Genomic DNA, 19,349 nt, shown 5'->3' on the forward strand with positions numbered 1-19,349 from the left:
TACATTGTAACATTAATACTGTCATTTAAAAAATCTTTCCACCCATTAAAATGGCTTATTCTTAAGTTGGAGAATACACAGGCCTCTATACAGTGCGTGGCGTTTCTTTATATCGTAACGTACTGAGATTTAAACAATCCCCTACCAGTAGAAATACCCCTGAACAGATTATACTTGCATATGACATATATTTTCATACCCTGAGTACAGCTGCAATTTAAACCTCATCCTTCTGTAGTAAATCAAAGACATTTAAACAGTCACTTATCTGTATACACTCCTCTGAATAAATTCCCAAGAGCAGCGGAAACACATACTAAAAACGTTTATTTTGTGGAGCTTGTGACATTCCCAGAGGTCGTCATTCAACGCGGTGACACAGTTTCAGGGTAACTCAAGTATTGCGCCGTGCATGAGCGTTCTAGCTCTCGTTCAAGGTGCGTCATTTCTAAACTTCATGACATACATTTCAGTATGACCGGAACTAGGGTGTGTGTTACTTTTGAAGGTGTTCTGATTGCACTGGCTGCTTACACTAAGTAGTGTAGTGACAGCTGTACAACCGGTTGGGAGATATGGTGTCAAAAGGTAGGATCACTGGCCTTAAGGAACTGATAGTGTACAGGGTCAGCAAGATTTCCCTACACTTTGATTCCATGTAGGTCTACATAAATGTATATATCAGAAGTACGCACAACCACATTGATACGACTAAACCACTGTAGAATGTATATGAAGATTCGAAGGTGTGATTGACTTGGTACGTAGTGAAACTGTGCTCAGGTCGTATAGGTTATGTCTTTGTATACCTCATACTGGGACAGGCTACTCCTCAGCCCAGCTTAAACCACTATAGTTCATGCCTGACTAAACTCGATATTTATATGTATGAATACGTTTTTTGTTATAAGCCTGGTCGGAAGTTCCTCAGGCGAATTTTGTAAGGTTTTATATCACGGGTTGTATTGTGTTATAGAATTTTCTGTCCCTCTGTCAGTACGTCTGCTAATATTTTGCCACTATATATAACTATGTAACACTATATATGATGCATATGTCTAGAAGCTTTTCATTAATCGTTACACATTCGATCACGTTTTGTCTTACCACCAGAGCAGAAGCCTATTTTGTCCCGTTTTGTGTGCATTAAACGTGCTCGCATACACGTGTGAACATCATTCCTTGTTGGGACAGGCTGGTGCTACGTGTACGTGCACGTGATACTGTTTTATCTTACGGTGGGTGGGCATTGGTCACTTGAACACCTCTTCTTGCCCTTACCAGAACCTCTTCTAGCTTTTGACCATGAGTTGCAGAACCGGGGGAGGGGGTGGGGTTGCTTTCGAACTGGGCATCAGGGACCACTGCATGTGAACTCTTCGTTTGTCTGCTATTCACTCTTGCGTGACGGGCGCATATTTAGAGGTTCGGAAACTAAACTTTTGATTATAAATCAACTGCATGTATAATATTTTATAACCCTTTAAAACCTATTTACACCATCGTTTGTTGTGTAAAACCAGCCTCATACCTTGCTGTTATGATGGGAAGGAGTCCTACGACACAAAATTTGGAACACAATAAATTAAACAACTCTAGACATATAATACATAAATTGAAGTGGCGCCTTCAACGTGGGTTTTTCACAGACATGAAATCGGGGGTTTGAGCTATTCATACTGGGTTTTTGTGAAGGCTAATTCAGTTATGCTTTGGAAAAAATTTTCACGCGAGTTTTACATTTCAGAGGTAATATCACGGAAAGGCACGAGTTCGATCAGTCGTGAAGCATGTCATATTATATACAGCGCATATGCCGCTCTCAATACTCGTTTTACATCAGTGTTACCACTAGCAAATAACTAGAAATATGGAACAACACCAAGGTCATTAGAGTCACTGTAATAAAGAAAGAAGTGATATCAGAAAACACAAAAACTTGGTTTTAACATTTGCATTTATTATTAGTAGATATACATGGACATCCGAGGCAATTTTATTGATGACGGTAGATACATGTAGCCGATCAACGGGAGGGCATCAGCGGTGAGGCTAAGTTTACATTTAAGCAAGCTTTTAAAGGCCAATCTTGTCTAGTGGCGGAAGTGATGTAAAGCAAGTGTAATGAGCGGCACATGAGCTGTAAGAAGTATATGGAAGCGGATATGATATCTCTCATGCCTCTGTAGAGGTAAGATTCCAACCCTTTCTCAAGGTAGGCGTGGCTTAAGCAATAGTCATGAATATTAACGAATACGCTGTATAAGCGACGTCAATGGTTTTGTTCATGGCGGGAAAAGAAGAATTTAGACAGATGGAGCAAAATATTTCAGCCGCTTACAGATACGTCAATGACCAAATTTTGACTGTGACAGTTATCACGCCTGTCGGACATTTCACACCACAAGCAAGCTACCACAACGAAGTTCATTCTGTATGAAGAGGACAAATATTTCGGAAACGGAGGTAAGTTGTAGTTTTTTTTTTAAGTTAACTTGCATTCAGTGTGATTTATACACATCATTTATTTTATATAATAATTTTAAGGACTGTATTTGCGCGCATGCATAGCATGGTTGGCACCATTTATCACCCCATGATCCCACCCAGTCTTGAGTTTCTTTCAATATATTGCATAACATTCAGCATTAAGATGTACGTCATAGTAGGCGACTGTGTATTTTATTAATACAAAGTGATTTCTTTTGTTCATTCTTTTGCACTCTGAGGGAGCTTACGGGAAGGCCACTCATGTATTGGATTTAGAGAACTATCTAAAGTTTCTTACACTTTACACCAGTCTCAACCATTTGTGCACAGGACATTAAAAAGACTGCAGGTCAAAACCCGACACAGACTTGGTATCAGTGCACAGTTATATAATTAATAAGCCATAGCACTTTGATGGTCTTATCTTAATTCTCCAGGATAAACATATTTAGTATATACGCAGACCTCAAATGACTGTCCCACAAAATACAGTGGTTCACTGTTGGTGATATGAAGGTAACTGTGGAAAACTGTCACCACAGTTTATAACTACGTAACAATACACATGCATTTGCATTGATTCCTTCGAGTCTTAATTGGGGTGGGTCATGGCTGCATTGTTATGACGCATGTCTTCAAACTGTGTAGACACATGGGTCCTTGGTGCCAAGTCATTGATAACGCTTTGATATTACCTGCCCTACTTTTACTGGAAATCACTAGCCGTTCACCACGGTAGAGTACACTTTGATTGTGCTTAACGAATGAAACAAAATTGAAGTATGTCACATATAAAAGAGATGACAGTAACTTGCCAAAAGTCAGTGATTCTCTCTGGGCACTCCGGCTTCCTCCATTTGTACGCCATCATATAAGTCAAAGATTCTTAAGTATAGCCATAAACACCAATCAATAAATCAATGAATCAATCTGTCTTATTGAATTAATTGTGGCCCTTATTTTTCAGATAAGGAAAACAAGAGTTCTAGAATGCCCAGCTCTGCCAAGATCAGGTGTACTTGATGTTCTACATAGGACGTTGCCACGGCCTTACATCGATTAAGAACTACATGTAGTGTACTGTCTACTATAACCATCTGCTTATCATAAACCATGGCTGAAAGTTAATTTTGGGGGAAAAACAGTGATGTGTTACAGGTGTGATGGGTGGGATCAGCATTATCAACACACAGGTTGTGGTTAGGAAAACAATGATGTGTTACAGGTGTGCTGGGTGGGATCAGCATTATCAACACACAGGTTGTGGTTAGGAAAACAGTGATGTGTTACAGGTGTGCTGGGTGGGATCAGCATTATCGACACACAGGTTGTGGTTAGGAAAACAGTGATGTGTTACAGGTGTGCTGGGTGGGATCAGCATTATCGACACACAGGTTGTGGTTAGGAAAACAGTGATGTGTTACAGGTGTGCTGGGTGGGATCAGCATTATCAACACACAGGTTGTGGTAAGGAAAACAGTGATGTGTTACAGGTGTGCTGGGTGGGATCAGCATTATCAACACTCAGGTTGTGGTTAGGAAAACAGTGATGTGTTACAGGTGTGCTGGGTGGGATCAGCATTATCAACACACAGGTTGTGGTTAAGAAAACGGTGACTGTGTTACAGGTGTGCTGGGTGAGATCAGCATTATCAACACACAGGTTGTGGCTGGGGAAGCGGTGATTGTGTTACAGGTGTGCTAGGTGGGATCAGCATTATCAGCACATGGGTTGTGGTTAAGAAAACAATGATGTGTTACAGGTGTGCTGGGTGGGATCAGCATTATCAGCACACAAGTTGTGATTAGGAAAACAGTGATGTGTTACAGGTGTGTTGGGTGGGGTCAGCATTATCAACACACAGGTTGTGGTTAGGAAAACAGTGATGTGTTACAGGTGTGCTGGGTGGGATCAGCATTATCGACACACAGGTTGTGGTTAGGAAAACAGTGATGTGTTACAGGTGTGCTGGGTGGGATCAGCATTATCAACACACAGGTTGTGGTTAGGAAAACAGTGATGTGTTACAGGTGTGCTGGGTGGGATCAGCATTATCGACACACAGGTTGTGGTTAGGAAAACAGTGATGTGTTACAGGTGTGCTGGGTGGGATCAGCATTATCAACACACAGGTTGTGGTTAAGAAAACGGTGACTGTGTTACAGGCGTGCTGGGTGGGATCAGCATTATCAACACACAGGTTGTGGCTGGGGAAGCGGTGATTGTGTTACAGGTGTGCTAGGTGGGATAAGCATTATCAGCACATGGGTTGTGGTTAGGAAAACAGTGATGTGTTACAGGTGTGCTGGGTGGGATCAGCATTATCAGCACACGAGTTGTGATTAGGAAAACAGTGATGTGTTACAGGTGTGTTGGGTGGGATCAGCATTATCAGCACACGGATTGTGGTTAAGAAAACAGTGATGTGTTACAGGTGTGCTGGGTGGGATCAACATTATCAACACACAGGTTGTGGTTAGGAAAACAGTGATGTGTTACAGGTGTGTTGGGTGGGATCAGCATTATCAACACACAGGTTGTGGTTAAGAAAACAGTGATGTGTTACAGGTGTGCTGGGTGGGATCAACATTATCAACACACAGGTTGTGGTTAGGAAAACAGTGATGTGTTACAGGTGTGCTGGGTGGGATAAGCATTATCAGCACATGGGTTGTGGTTAGGAAAACAGTGATGTGTTACAGGTGTGCTGGGTGGGATCAGCATTATCAACCCACGGGTTGTGGTTAGGAATACGGTGACTGTGTTGCAGGCGTACTGGGTGGGATCAGCATTATCAACACACAGGTTGTGGTTAGGGAATGACTGTGTTACAGGTGTGCTGGGTGATGTCAGTATTATGAACATGCGGGTGCGTCGGTTACGGCTGTTTTGTGACCAGTTTTGTAACAAATCATAACCATGTATCAGAGTGATGAATATCAGAAAGTTTAATATATTCGCAACCTGTACTGATGGAATTCATGTTTTATTATATTCTTATAATCTCTCAGTGTATTGTGTAACGGAAAAATAAACAAATCAACATGATGTTGCTCACTTTAAACAATTTACATATCATATGTAGTTGATGTTTTGTAAAAAAAAATTTAATTATATTATATGTGGAGTTATTTATGTGTGAACTTTGTGCCATATTAACTGTACTGATATAGGCCGTAAGCGGAGCAATAATTGTTCTGTAATTCTATATGATTTCTCAACTCCCAAAGACGTAAATATATATTTGTTGGAATATGTTACCTTTTCTGTGATATGACATGTGTTCTGAATTATTGTAAAGATTTACTCAAGAATTACGACAGAACGATTGAGAGATTTTGCATTGCAGACAATTAACCAGAATAAAGACCAGTGTATACTCCTGTATGCATCTGCACCTACCAATAAAATGTTGTTAATTTTTATAGTTATTCCATTTTCACTTTTGTAAAATTTTAAATTCATGAAGTTATTTAAGTACTGCAGCAGCTAGCGATGAAAGGCTGATGGAAGAAACCAACATTGACATTCATACATTTAGATATCAGAAACAGTATTCTAGATTAATGTAATAACTTCAGACACCATACCAGAGATTTTCGGTCTAACCTTGATTAACCCAAATAAGCTTGATCAATTGAACCGGTTATTATATTGGTGAAATAAACGATAAATTAAGGCCTATTTTCAAAATTGCTTTTGTCCCTTGTTCTTTTCACCAGAGAATGGGAAAACTATGGCATTCCCAGTATGTAATTAATATATCTATTTATCTTATTGTGCAACAAAATTGTTTTTTTTTTCTACCATATCTTAGATTTATCCTAAACATAACTGAACAATAAAAGGCTCAAAACAATCGTTATTAAACATTGACTATATACAGTCTGTACTAAATCAACAGTAATTAGGGTTACCGTAAATTTTCAATCTTTTCAACCACTAAAGCCCTTTTTCCTTTGGAATTTATGCATACAATTATTACGAAAATGATGCCAAAGTCGATTTTTGGTGTGTTTATATAATGCTCTTGCCGATCTCATTGTCTTATGATACAATGCCACATAATTAGAAAGAATTTAATTAGCGTAGTGTGCGGTGTGTTTATGATCTGTATTACTGTATTGTTGTTTTCCCCGGGCTCTGCCGGTTTCCTCCCACCATAATGCTGGCCGCCGTTGTACAAGTGAAATATTCTTGAGTACGGCGTAAAACACCAATCAAATAAAATAAATGAATATTATATTGTTGTGAGGCTTATTTTGATGTGTTGGTTGTTGTGCTGTGAAGAATTAAGATACAGATCAAATACAGATATGCACTCTCTCTGACAAATGCCACTCTTCAGGATACCGATGTGATACCTAACGACTGAACCAGTCATGATTACTATTAATACGATACATGGAGATCGGACATTTTTGGACACATTGCAGTTGTTCGGCTCTCATACTGATATTGATAACGACCACAGGTCCTTGTATCAAATCAGCAGATCCCCCCGTACCATGCGTTTGGGCTTATTAAAGGGAAAGATTGGGAAACGACCGGTTAAACGAGTGTATAGCATACTCGTTAATATTTATGATTATTGCTTAAGCCACGCCTACCTGGAGAAAGGGTTGGAATCTTACCTCTACCTCATGCCTCAATGTCGCCATGCACGTACACAAGTCTTTCACCGCTGTGCCTTAACGCAGACGCAATGCCGGTTACCATGGTAACCGTGGAAAGGATATGAAATTTCGATATGACAAGTAAGTAGATATTGGTATAGCGATTAACAGGATTTGGTACTGATATCAATGATAAAGCATGTGTGGTAAGAAATAGATCGTGAGTAACAGTGAGGATACGGGTGCTATTTGGGGAACCGTGGACTCCACTGAAGTGTGTCTTGTGTAAGCATACTTGCGTAAGTAGGCGACATTCACACTTGCACAGTGCTCTTACACAATCCCCGTGTAACTAACTGTTCATGACGTTACATGAATGTTGTTCGTCAGCTATAGGTTACCTCTAACGTCCAAGGTAGTCAGAACAATATTCATGAAACGCCGAAGTAGCTAATTCAGCTAACGACGAATGCGTATATAGGGGGATTATCGATTTTCAGAGGATACTGTATAGTTTGCATGCAGCAGTGTACGTGTATTTTCCAGACATTCTGTGTGCATAACTTATACACCGTGCACATGACAGTCTACCTGCATAGCTGGCAGTGTACTAGTCTTAAGAGTGTGTGGGGCTTTCGCTGGGTATTTCACACCCATCGATTCCTGATTAATAGAGTCAGACGTTTTGTCAACATATAATAGACATTAATACAGCAGACAGAGTAACATCAGAGCAGTGACGATAGTGGGATGTAGTTGGCAAACACATTCACGTAAATGCTTAAAGCAGAAGAAAACAAAAAAATGATGTTTTTTCGTATGGTGGTTAATTGGGATCACCTTTTGGTATTTATCGTCTTTGTATAATGTTGTTCTAAAAAAGGATGTAAGGTATGGCTAATAAATGTATTTGGCTGTACACTTGTTGTTTATATCCAAAAAATATGTATTTAATCTGAATTACGATAATATTTAGGAATATAGTAAAAATATAAATATGATCAAAAAATCCAGGTTGAAAACATTTATAACGTTATTGCACAAATACAATAAACAACAAATGTGGTGCCAAATACTCATCATGCAAAAATTATTTTTCTTTAAAGTCTTTTTCTCTTTAAAGAAAAATAAAAAATATATATGTATAATATTTAAATATATAAAAGATCGTATTTATGACTAACTCTTATCTGGACTTTATGTCATTTTTATGTTTTCTACACCATTAAATATTAGCAAATTACTGAACCCCTAACACCATGGCATAAGTGGAATTAGGTAAAAAAAAACTGCCGTGATGTTAATTGCAAGATTTCCACCCACCATAATGCTGGCCGCGGTCGTATAAGTGAAATATTCTTGAGTAGGGTGTAAAACACCAATCAAATAAATAAATAAATAACTGCAAGATTTTGGGTAATTATGACCTGGCCAAGAGCTGTGGTTTATTTTGAGCTCTGGTGCATCCTTTACCACTAAACCAGATCACTTTTGTATAAAAGAAAAAAAATACACAGCATATGTAATTACAAATCCCTATATAGGGAAAGTTTGAGTAGGAATATCCTAAATGAATTAAACTTTCCTTCACACAAATGAATGGAAGCAAAGGAATGTCACAAAATATTATTTTTGGTGCTGAAACTAACAATTTTCCAGTAGGATATCATTCCCAGAATCAGGAATCAGGAAAAATGAGCATGTCAGTCGTGGGCGAAATTTATTGTCATTAAGCGTACCTCTGAGATCGATTGACAATGTTCCAAGTTTAGCTTTCACATTAACGACTCGTTACATGTACTAAGCTGGGACTTGACCCTGTCACCAGCGGTGTCCTCAAAGTGTGAAGAAGAAATCGGTTTGTTGTTATTTTAATGTAATGTTTATTTCAGAGTACCTCGTTACGCTGGAATAATAAACATCATAACATCGCAATTAAAACAAATGGAGCCTACGATGCTATAGAATGAACTCGACTGTTCTCAAGACCATCTTGTTCCACAAATGTTCCTTTTATTCCTTCTGTTCATAGCTAAAATACAAATGCGTTATATAGTGTAGGCCCTAGAGCTTTTTCGGGGACGAAACCGTGAGCTTCCAACTCGATGTAAAAATGGCAGTTAGCGAAGTTTGGCTTGATGTCTATTCACTAGGTACATTTGTGTTAATAAACCCAATCGGCATTTTAAGGGTCTCGCGCGTTCACGCGGACATCGGCGAGACATGTGGGAGCCCCAACGAACTACCTCAGCTAAAAGACGTGATTTTACGTTAGGCGCCAACGGTACCGTTGAGTCGATAGATTGATGTGTATTGAATCTATCAACTACCGTAAGATAACGCCTTTCATCTACGTTGGTTTGACAGAACCCCAACATGTCTCGCCGATATTTGCGTGATCTCGCGAGATCCTTGAAAACGCCGATTGGGCTTATTGCGACGCTGTGGTCTTTATTATTCACCACTAGCTATGTGATATGAAGTCAGAAAAGTTGATGGGTTGAAGGAAACACCTTAATGTAGTCTACACCTTTGACATAGTGAGGACAGCAAACTAAAAAAAACCGAGCTCCAGGTTAGTGAAGGCATGGAAAAGTGCAGATCAGTATTTCTGAAAGCTAAGTGCATGACAAGAATGAAACACATATCAGATCTAATGCTGGAAGTCCAGTTCTTTGTTTGGCATATAAATTACTGAAAGATTGTCGTGGTGATTGATGAACATAAAGTCAAACATGGAATTGGAACTATGAAAATATTAGAAAGTTGATTATTTTTTTAGAAAAAGGAAGAACACCATTTTGTCAGAAATAGCGGTATGTGTGTTATTATTAGCTACATTCGAGATGGTCGATGATCGGGGTCTACTTTTTGAATCTGTAAACTCTGATGTGAGATTAGTTGCTCAAAAGTGTATCTTAAGTAAGGTGTAACATTTAATACCAGTATAATACTGATACTCAAGAAATGATCTCAAGATACTCAAGATCTTTAGTCCACATGTATCTAAATTTATTTTAACAAGCGCTTGCAGTGTCTATTAAGAGTCACGTGTTTTCAAGAGCCAAGCATGAAAAGACACCTGTCGTAGTTGTTACTTTCGGTGCCATGGCAACAGTGTGATACCAGCCACATTAATCTAGGCAGTGGTCATAACCACAATTAGGACGTTTCGGGGTGATTTGCGTCATGATTAATTAACATGGGTCATAAACCTCGGAAAATTATACGGCTATGGAATAGTATCCCTGATAAAATTAATGTTCTGAGAAAAACGAATCGTAAAATAGCCATAGTAAGGCATCCAGACCTCCCGTGAAGTTAATGGCTCATGTAAAAGCTGTTTGTCGCATCAAAATCAAAAACAAGTTCTGCAGAGGATAGACTGTGAAGCCTTAGAGGAGAACAAAACATACATATCGTGGAAATTCCAGACGGAAAGGCGCATAAAGTTACTCGTAAATATTGTGTTAACTGTTTTTTTTTTTTAGATTTTTCTTGTCAGGGAATAGGACATAAAAAAATGTATGGTGGGTTTTCGAACTACCCTTTGATATATGTGGTTTTTGCATGATGCATGGCTAATAATATGTAAATTTGGTGTTTACGTCTAAACACATGCTTTTTAAATCTAAATTATGATATTATTTTGGAATATGTTAGATATATATAAAAATGATCAAATTGCAATATCTATAACATTGGTCAGATGAAAAGTTCATATCCATATCCAAATGTATTTATTGGACATTGTGTGCCATGTTTATTTAGAACTTTATTATATTAAGACGATGTATACCAAAAGGTGGTCCTAAATACCCACCATATAAAACATAATTTTCAAATGTCCTTTTCTCCTCACAGAAGAATCGGAAAAAAACACTGATGATCATATTTACAAGTAACTTTTCAGTCATTCTTCACCTCTAAGATACTAATCGCCATAGCTTAAAGCCATTCAAATGTAATATTTTTGCAAATTTGTTTCTCACCTTATCTGGATTGATAAAAACATAAACGCAACAATAAAAAGCTCAAAACAATCCTTATCAAAACAAAAATATTAGTAATGAATATTAGCCTATGTTCAAAGACATCGGCATAAAACGTGACCAAAGCGTGCATATCTCTTTCGGTTTCTCGTGTACATGTATAAACGATCATGTAAACATTCCTCAGGTGTTGTTGTACGGTACCTCTCCTCCGTTTTTCAAAAATATCAAATTTGATACCATTAAAGTGCTAAAGAAATGTACCTGAAATAAACATTAAATTTTGAATAATTAATTGGACACTGCTATTGTCAGAAATGTTCAAAAATGTAGTTAGGATGCTCCAAAGGGATGCTTAATACGTGTTTTGCATTGAAAGTTTACAAAAGTTTTGTTTTATAAGACAAACACTTCACATTTAGATAGGATTTAATTAGTCTATAGTCCTGATGTCATACAGTCCAATGCCGATATGCGTATTTGCTGACAAATGTCACATCCGGGTATACAGATACAGTTCATTGTAGTGACGTTCAGCTATACCAAAGCGATTGACAGAGGCAATTCGGAGCAAGCGCACTGCCCAATGTCTGATAAAATACCTCGTACACGAGGAGTAGCAGCCTCTCAATCTACGCGTATGCGTCATTGCAAAGAAGCATTTTATTTATTGGGTGTCAAAATTAGGACTATCTACCATCAATTTGTAATCCGTAGTGACAAAATGTTCTGATGTCAGAAATGTAATACATGTATAAAGTCAATCCAGGTGACCAGTTTAACGGGTTAAAAAAAGAAACTGTCAACACACCCCATTAATAATACACAAGGTGCAGGTTCAAACCCGGCCTCAGACTGAGAATTTATGGATTCCTACTCTCTCACTGCTTGTGGGGATTCGGTAACAATTACATTTTTATAACTATATTGTTATTAATGATTCTGCTGGACTTCAGTGTTGGGAATTAGGGAGGTATGAAAACTGTGGATTTACAAATAACAATGGAAACGTGAAAATATAGTTGAATACACCAATCAAATAAAAACATAGTTTCTCATTTAAACAGAATCCGACTTTACCTGCACATGAGAACAACACATGCACCGGAAGTGACGTACCAAGAAAACACGGAAGACGAGATGAATGAGAACCTCGCAGTGGCACTAGCGGGAAAGCTGTCATATGAGTCACGTGATGTTGGGAGAGTCTGGAATTTACTTCGAGGGTAAGAAATAGTCTGAACATCGATGCAGCTTCCGTTCAAGTAAACAGCAACAGACATTACATGACTACATTTAAATGTAATCTTGGTTAAGCATCACTTGCTGTATGTCACAAGCTGAGGTTAAACATGTATTAAAGTATGCCCGGCGTCCCTCTCTTTCCATATCGACAGTTTAATACGACGGACTGCATGTAAATGCTTAAATAGTGTAGCACCAAGTTATAAGCCCTCTGTAGTCACAAGGCTTAAGTGAAATGGCACATAGGTAAAAAAAAATGCAGTCGTGTTAATAACAAATTTATTAGACGTCAACGGTCTAAAATTACTTAAATGTTTTGGTTTGCAATTGTGTTAGTTACTTAGTTGATTGGTGTTTTACGCCGTAAACACATGGATATTTCACTTAAAAAAACTTAAAGCAATGTATTAGCACCTGATATCCAAATTATTGAAGAGTCAGTTGAAACGAACCAGTGTTACTGTTTACAAGAACAGGCGGAGCACGGCATATGAATAACGGTTTAACGCTTCAAACTTTGTGCTTTATTGACATTTGTCAAGATGGCATGTACATGTATGATCCTGATAACTTCTTATTTGTATGACATATTCACAGCACTGCAGTTTTAAAAATTCTAGACCAGTGACGTCTGATAAACTCTAAACCACATCATTAAACTAATTCTGCTTAAGTCATGGTCCCAGGGGGGCGTGTAATTTGCTACTGTTTAAACACTTGCATGGACATTCAGAATAACACCTTGGCTGAGGTAAATTTAGGAGAGGCTGTAATTCACCGGTTACGTCTGAACATTTGCCAATTATCACACTGTCGTCGCTGTTTTGGTTTTAATATATATGCTGTAGGTATTTCCTTTACTTATTTATTTATTTCTGCTTGATGTTTTACGCCGTACTCAAGAATATTTCCCTCATACAATGGCGGCCAGCATTTTGTTGGAAGAAAAACAGGCAGAGCTAGGGGGAAATCCATGTAAATCTGCTATTACATTCAATCGTAATTATATTATATATCTAGCAGCTGATGCCTGTACTCTGGTGATCTCTGTAATTTGTGTCCGATGACATGACAATGAACCACGTGCATTGCGCTAACCGATCACAAATAGCGATATTAAAGACTACATCATAGGGAGCAGAAGCAGAGCAGTGATGACGGTGTGGCAGCTGACAAATGGCCCCGTGTTACAGATGAAATACGGCCTCTTGTCTATTTACCTCATTTAGGGCTCTGTTATAACTGTTCATGTAGATGCATGAACAATAGCAGCTTACACCCCCTCCCCCACCCCCAGCAACATGGAGTAAACAGAATTGGGTAAACAAATGCAGCGATGTTAGTTGCAATTTACTAGATGTCACTTGTCTAGAATTACTTAAAATGCTGTGTTGTAATCATATTAAATGAACGATCATATGAAAACAATGCAAAGTAGACATCATGGAAACAAAGGCAATGTGATAGTTGTAAAATGGCCACACCGATAAGTTTAAATCTGGTCTCTAAGTTTTGGTTTTAATCAACTGTTTATTTAAATGCAAAAATATTGGCAACTTTCACCCCCTACAACCATGGCTTAAGCAGAATTGATCAATGATTGCATGCTGTCATGCTAATTGCAGTGAACCCACAATAACGTATCAGTCTGAGAGACTGATACAGCTACGGTAATTAACGATAAACATAACCGTAAAAGTATCGATAGGAAACCTCTCCATATCGTTATGCGGTTATGTGAAAGCAAAAACACGTCAATCGAGAACACAATCTTATAATCGGATGGATTGGCTTGCTGGCAATTTGAGATGAATAGGATCATAGTTTATGGCCTCGGTAGGGTTTCTCCAGACAGACATATTCGCATGAGTAGAGCTGCGTCACATGGCCCATTGCACGCATGACTATATCTATAGTATTGACAATCGTATGTATGTTATTCGGACAGTTACCTGAGTTTCAAACTTTGACTTTCAAAACTTGGAAAATACAAAGCTGTAAAGATGGCTTTACACATTCATGTTTTAACTGAAGACTGGTTTAATTGACACCCGTCAAATAACAAAGATTTCCGTCTTTCGCTGTTCGTTTTTCCTCTATACTGATTATTAATTTAGACTGTTTCTATGTTGTATGACTGAGCACTCATGAAATAATTATACTGGGTACAATGGCGAGGTCGGCCTTGTTTATAATTCTTTTTTTTTCAGATTGGTGCAATTAACAGGTTTTATGCATACATGACACAGTTTATTGTAAACTTATTAACAGGCCTTACTATCAGCACAATCAGCTCGTGCGGCATGCTCAGAAACTGAAGTTGGAGAACACCGAAAGCGGTCCACGGTATTTTCGTCTTCTACCACTAGGTGGCGGTTACAGCATAGCGACAGACGCCGCTGTTTTTGTGATCTGGCTCCTAGTTTTCGTGTACCCATTCGCTGCCATAGGGGTAAGCGTAATTCATTGATCCCTGGGTGTCATGGTTTCGTTGCATACCTAAAACATACGAAATATTTCGTAAAATCTGAAAGAATCAGACACGTCGCCAAAACAAAAACCTCTGCATATAAACCTATAGCTCTTGGAGCTATAGATAACGGCAAAGTATCAGTTTTCTCTAATGGGAACCCAAACTTTGGCTTGTCCACAGGTGACTAAAACTAAGATGTGATTTTGGCATCATTCAGATCTTTTTATCCAGAGAGGTTGTCGGATAAACTTGGCTTGCAGACAAAACTGTATAAGATGTTTTGAATATCTAAAATGCGAGATTAACAAAGAACCGTCTCTCGATCTAATCATGCAGTGACAATCAATCACAACGGCGACAAAACTGGAGATTTTTGCATTAAGCGAGTCACATGTTATTAGTTGTTTAAAGGCTGTTGTGTGGTATCATGATCTCGATGTATACTTTTTAGGCTATTCAAATATATTCAAAGATGTGAAATGTATATATAGTTTTCGTGTTCTAAATTACTTATTTTTGGGGTGGGTTTTACAAAAGACAATTCCTTCTCGTTCGATTTTGGACGTTGTCATTTTTATATCGAAAAACACACTGTTTAATGATTGTTTATTTGATATCCCTCAGCTATTATCGACGTGGCGTTTACAAAATGTATTACACTGTTGTTTGACACCATCGTGCGACAAAATAAGATCTTACTAAACTGTTTCTGTTTGCTAGAGACAAACTAGTTGATTTGTTGTTATTTTTCTCTGATTCAGACAGCTTGTTTCTGTCGGAATGTGGTAAACATTATCAGCGCCGTTATTCTGGCCATGCTTATAACCTTTCATATCGGATGCATGTGGTTGGCGAGCAAAAACTGGAAGAAATTAAAACATAGCTGGTACTTTACAAAGGTGAGTGATAAGCGTGAAAAAAGAACTAATTTCTCAAAGTACATGTACACTTTAGCCTGCAGTTAGCTTTGATTGTTGCCACACAATTCCAAAAACAACAGAATACCCATTTACTCCAGTGAACCAGGTTTCTTTTTTTCCTGACTTCTTTTCTCACCTTTTATAAAACAGAACATGCTAAATTGTTTTAAATGGTTTGGTTTGTTTTTAAATTACGCCTTACTCAAGAACAGTTTACTTATATGATTGTGGTCAGGTTTAAAGGTGATAGAAACCTTCGCCAGGTACATGTACCCGACAAACCTCTTAAAATCGCAGGTGAGTCAGCGAGCATCGGGCTCGAACACGCGGCCTCAAAGATGAAAGACTTGAAGAGGACCAGTTCTTTCCTTTTTCCCATAAACCCAGCCTATTTCATAAGAACGAATATTTGATAACGGTGCACTTCTATTCTTCGTGCTTTTCTGTTTTCTCATGCAATATTGTGTTTTGCAGATAGCAATGCCAAATCTCTTTGGCATGGAGAACCGACTGACAAATATCACAACCGAGACTTTAAACCAAACCGACCATTTAAACAAATCGCAGAAACAGATCATTCTAACAAAGCTACATTCAGAGAAAATGGAGAGTAAGTACATGTAGTTCAGCTGGCCGTCTTGTTTTAGCTTGTTTTACCACATGACTTCAAAATGGCTCATTGCACATATTTAAATATGTATTTTGGAACTGCATTTCATTTAAGATTAGAAAAAGGGCATGAAACACATCAGGTTCTTTTATGGTACAGTCAAAATATGTTCATGTGAAGTTATAGCGTAATTTTAAAGAAAATATTTTATTAATACTGCGAAATGAATATACTGTTAAATTGGCAGCTTTGTGTCAACGATATCACAGACCACTCCATCTGTTTATATACACTTTGTCTTGTCCTTCTTTTCCAAAAAATTGTTTTTCTTGTCATAGCTTGCAGTGTAATGTTTGATGGATTCTGCGAACAAGAAATGAGCGGATACTTTAAATTTTTTCTTTGCAGATGGAAAAGTTCTGGTGATGATTGTAAGTGACGTATACTGGAAGACCAAGGTATTGGATCCCATTATATTACTCTCCGTCATGGCCACAGCCAACCTTGTGTCATTGATATTACAAATAGAGTTTTACAAAAGTGACGGAGTTGCGTGACCACAGTTGCAGGGTAGCAGTTGATGTCGAGACAGGGAAACATAGCAGCTGACACCTTCGGAACTTTCGCCAATCCAGGATTTAGGCCAGCCTACGGGCCGTATTGATTTAAGAAATCGGAGAAACAGAGGGGTGTAGGCCTTACTGGTATGACAAATCAGATAAATAGAGCAGTTTACGAACTACAGTTATGGCAAATCAGAGAAATAGAGGGGTACGCTGACTGTACTGGTATGACAGTTCACCCTGGTGGAGCCCTGGTCATACAGGCCCTACTGATACATGCATTAACAGGTACAAATATGATCAGCCATATAAATGGAGAAACATAAAGTCCGATGTGCTATGACAAGTGACACCATAACGTGTGTGGATGAGGAAATACTATAGTGCTTGTCCCTTTGATAACGAGTCTTATGTATTGACTGTTTTATGGGTAGAGGAAAGCGGATTGTGTGTGAATAAACCATGGTTATTTGTATCGGACCAAAATCCTGACATAGAGCAGTGGCGGACGCAATTAGAGTTGAACACGAGACCTCAAACATCTTGTTCAGATAAGCAGCAAGCCACTTCACTGAATTATATTGCTTTACTTTATATACCAGTGGTAACAATGAAGCCAATTTATTTATCGTTATCCCAGCTTCCCCCTACCGTATCTTTGAGTACGGCGTAAAATACCAATGAAATAAATAAATAAATTTAGCGTTACTTAATATGGAGAACAAAGCTATACTTCAAACGTGTTCGGATCACGGTGGGCTTTTTAAAATTGTATTTGCTTGATTACTATTATGTAGTCCACCGACACTTGGTAATTAAGTTGCTGACGAACTTTCCTGTGTGTTAGGCATAGACATTGATCCACACTATGTTGATGAAAGCAAAGAAGTTTTCAACGAACCCTAGACTGCGCAACTCGAACCCGTATTTTTGTGTCCTTGACAGACAAGCACCATTAACCACTCGGTCAGGACGCATTCCTTGTAAAATTAAATGGAAAGCGCCGGTAACACTCAATTTGTATGTGGTTTGGCGTCCTTGTTACTGTCTCGCAGGGTTGACCAATGGGTTACCCAAACGTCAGAATTGTTCTTCCCAATGCCCTTTTTGCACTGCGTCTGAGAAGAACACTGATGATAAGTTGTTTCTGTGATGTTTGTTGTTTCTGTGATGTCGTGTATATGTACTTCTTTGAGTGTTTAATATTAAAGACTATTTATTTAAATGAAGGTGTGAAATCTTTTTATCTGAGAAAGCATAAAAGAACCGGAGAAACTAGAATCGTTTTGATGGAGAAGAAAGAACAAAGACTCCTCTGAGAATGTTATGATCATTTGACAAAAATACTAACAAAGTGAAATAGAGGGTAGAATGCAATCATACCTGAATAATACAGGATGAATACAAAAATTAGCTACCCCCCCACCCCCTCGAAATTCTCCTCCGTTTCCTTCCACCTTCCGCCCTTATATAAGTGAAATATTCTTGAGTACCGCGTAAAACACCAGTCAGTATGTATATATATATATATATAGTCGGTGAACAAGTACATCGGCCCGTCTCGTCGGAAGCCGCCGAATCTGGGAGATCACAAGGGGAGATACCTGATAACAAAACTTCCTCTCTGTGTTATCATTCCAGTCACTCTGCCATAAACCAATGAAAACAAACTTTTATGTTGGCACCGCTTTATTAAAGAGTGAAGTATACTAACGTAAAATGTCAAGGACAATAGGCAAGCATTTCCTGATATTTTAAAGATTTCAGAGATTGCAAGGCAGAAAGAGAATCCTTCAATATTACACATTTGAACTGTTTAAAAACATTAAAAGGCTGGAGAGCCAACAGTATACCTGTAAACTCAGCAGTATAGACAGAAACGTGTTCGGACAGTCTGGACTTCCTGCCATAGCTAAGGTCTGGGATGCCTATAGCAGCCGCAACCTTACACGTATCATGGCATTTAGACACATCGGAAAAGATTTGTAAGTAATCAGGCCAATTTGTTTTAATGTAACAATTACGACACAGTTCACTGATATTTGGATTATCAAACTTCTGAACTTGCAACAGCCAATTACACGAAATGTTTGAAATACAAATATAACAAGGCGAGAAAGGAGGAATAATACAAGCTTGGACAACACGTTTGAGAATACCAGATCTTTCCCGGGACGTTAAACGGCTCGGGAGCCTTCAAGTTATCCTCATGCAGACGAGGCGGGTGGCTGATTGGTGTTTACGCAAACTAAGCGGATTATAGCTTCCTTACCCAACCTATCACTTGTACAGCTGTGGCTGCTACCCGACACGCATGATTGCGCGTAGGGCTAGCCTATTCTCCTCTACTGTCAGTTACTGGTAAATGACCGCTGAAGTATCAGTGCAACAATAACAACAAAAAGAACAAAAAGAGGGTTTGACTTTTAGCCGTTCATT

At 38.5% G+C, this 19,349-nt stretch overlaps 1 protein-coding gene across 2 annotated transcripts; it reads left to right on the forward strand.

Annotated features, from left to right (window-relative positions):
• Positions 1-481: 481 nt before the first annotated feature.
• Positions 482-18,077, forward strand: LOC135476830 (uncharacterized). Of its 2 annotated transcripts, none has more exons than XM_064756962.1 (6): positions 482-588; positions 12,167-12,325; positions 14,616-14,796; positions 15,579-15,716; positions 16,212-16,347; positions 16,756-18,077. In XM_064756962.1, the coding sequence occupies exons 2-6, from the start codon at positions 12,186-12,188 to the stop codon at positions 16,902-16,904; spliced, it is 744 nt and encodes a 247-aa protein (XP_064613032.1). In that variant the 5' UTR covers positions 482-588; positions 12,167-12,185; the 3' UTR covers positions 16,905-18,077. The 2 variants fall into 2 exon arrangements, with proteins under 2 accessions (XP_064613032.1, XP_064613033.1); XM_064756963.1 differs by lacking the exon at positions 482-588 and adding an exon at positions 681-760.
• Positions 18,078-19,349: the final 1,272 nt, after the last annotated feature.

The sequence above is a fragment of the Liolophura sinensis genome, chromosome 10, assembly GCF_032854445.1.
Source record: "Liolophura sinensis isolate JHLJ2023 chromosome 10, CUHK_Ljap_v2, whole genome shotgun sequence".
NCBI classification, from domain to species: domain Eukaryota; kingdom Metazoa; phylum Mollusca; class Polyplacophora; order Chitonida; family Chitonidae; genus Liolophura; species Liolophura sinensis.

Excerpts from the sequence above, each read along its gene's own strand:
- LOC135476830 (XM_064756962.1), top strand. The coding sequence starts at position 12,186 with ATGAGAACAACACATGCACCGGAAGTGACGTACCAAGAAAACACGGAA. Across the intron at positions 14,797-15,578 it reads ACCCATTCGCTGCCATAGGG|ACAGCTTGTTTCTGTCGGAA; the intron begins GTAAGCGTAATT and ends TCTCTGATTCAG. Across the intron at positions 16,348-16,755 it reads ACATTCAGAGAAAATGGAGA|ATGGAAAAGTTCTGGTGATG; the intron begins GTAAGTACATGT and ends TTTTCTTTGCAG.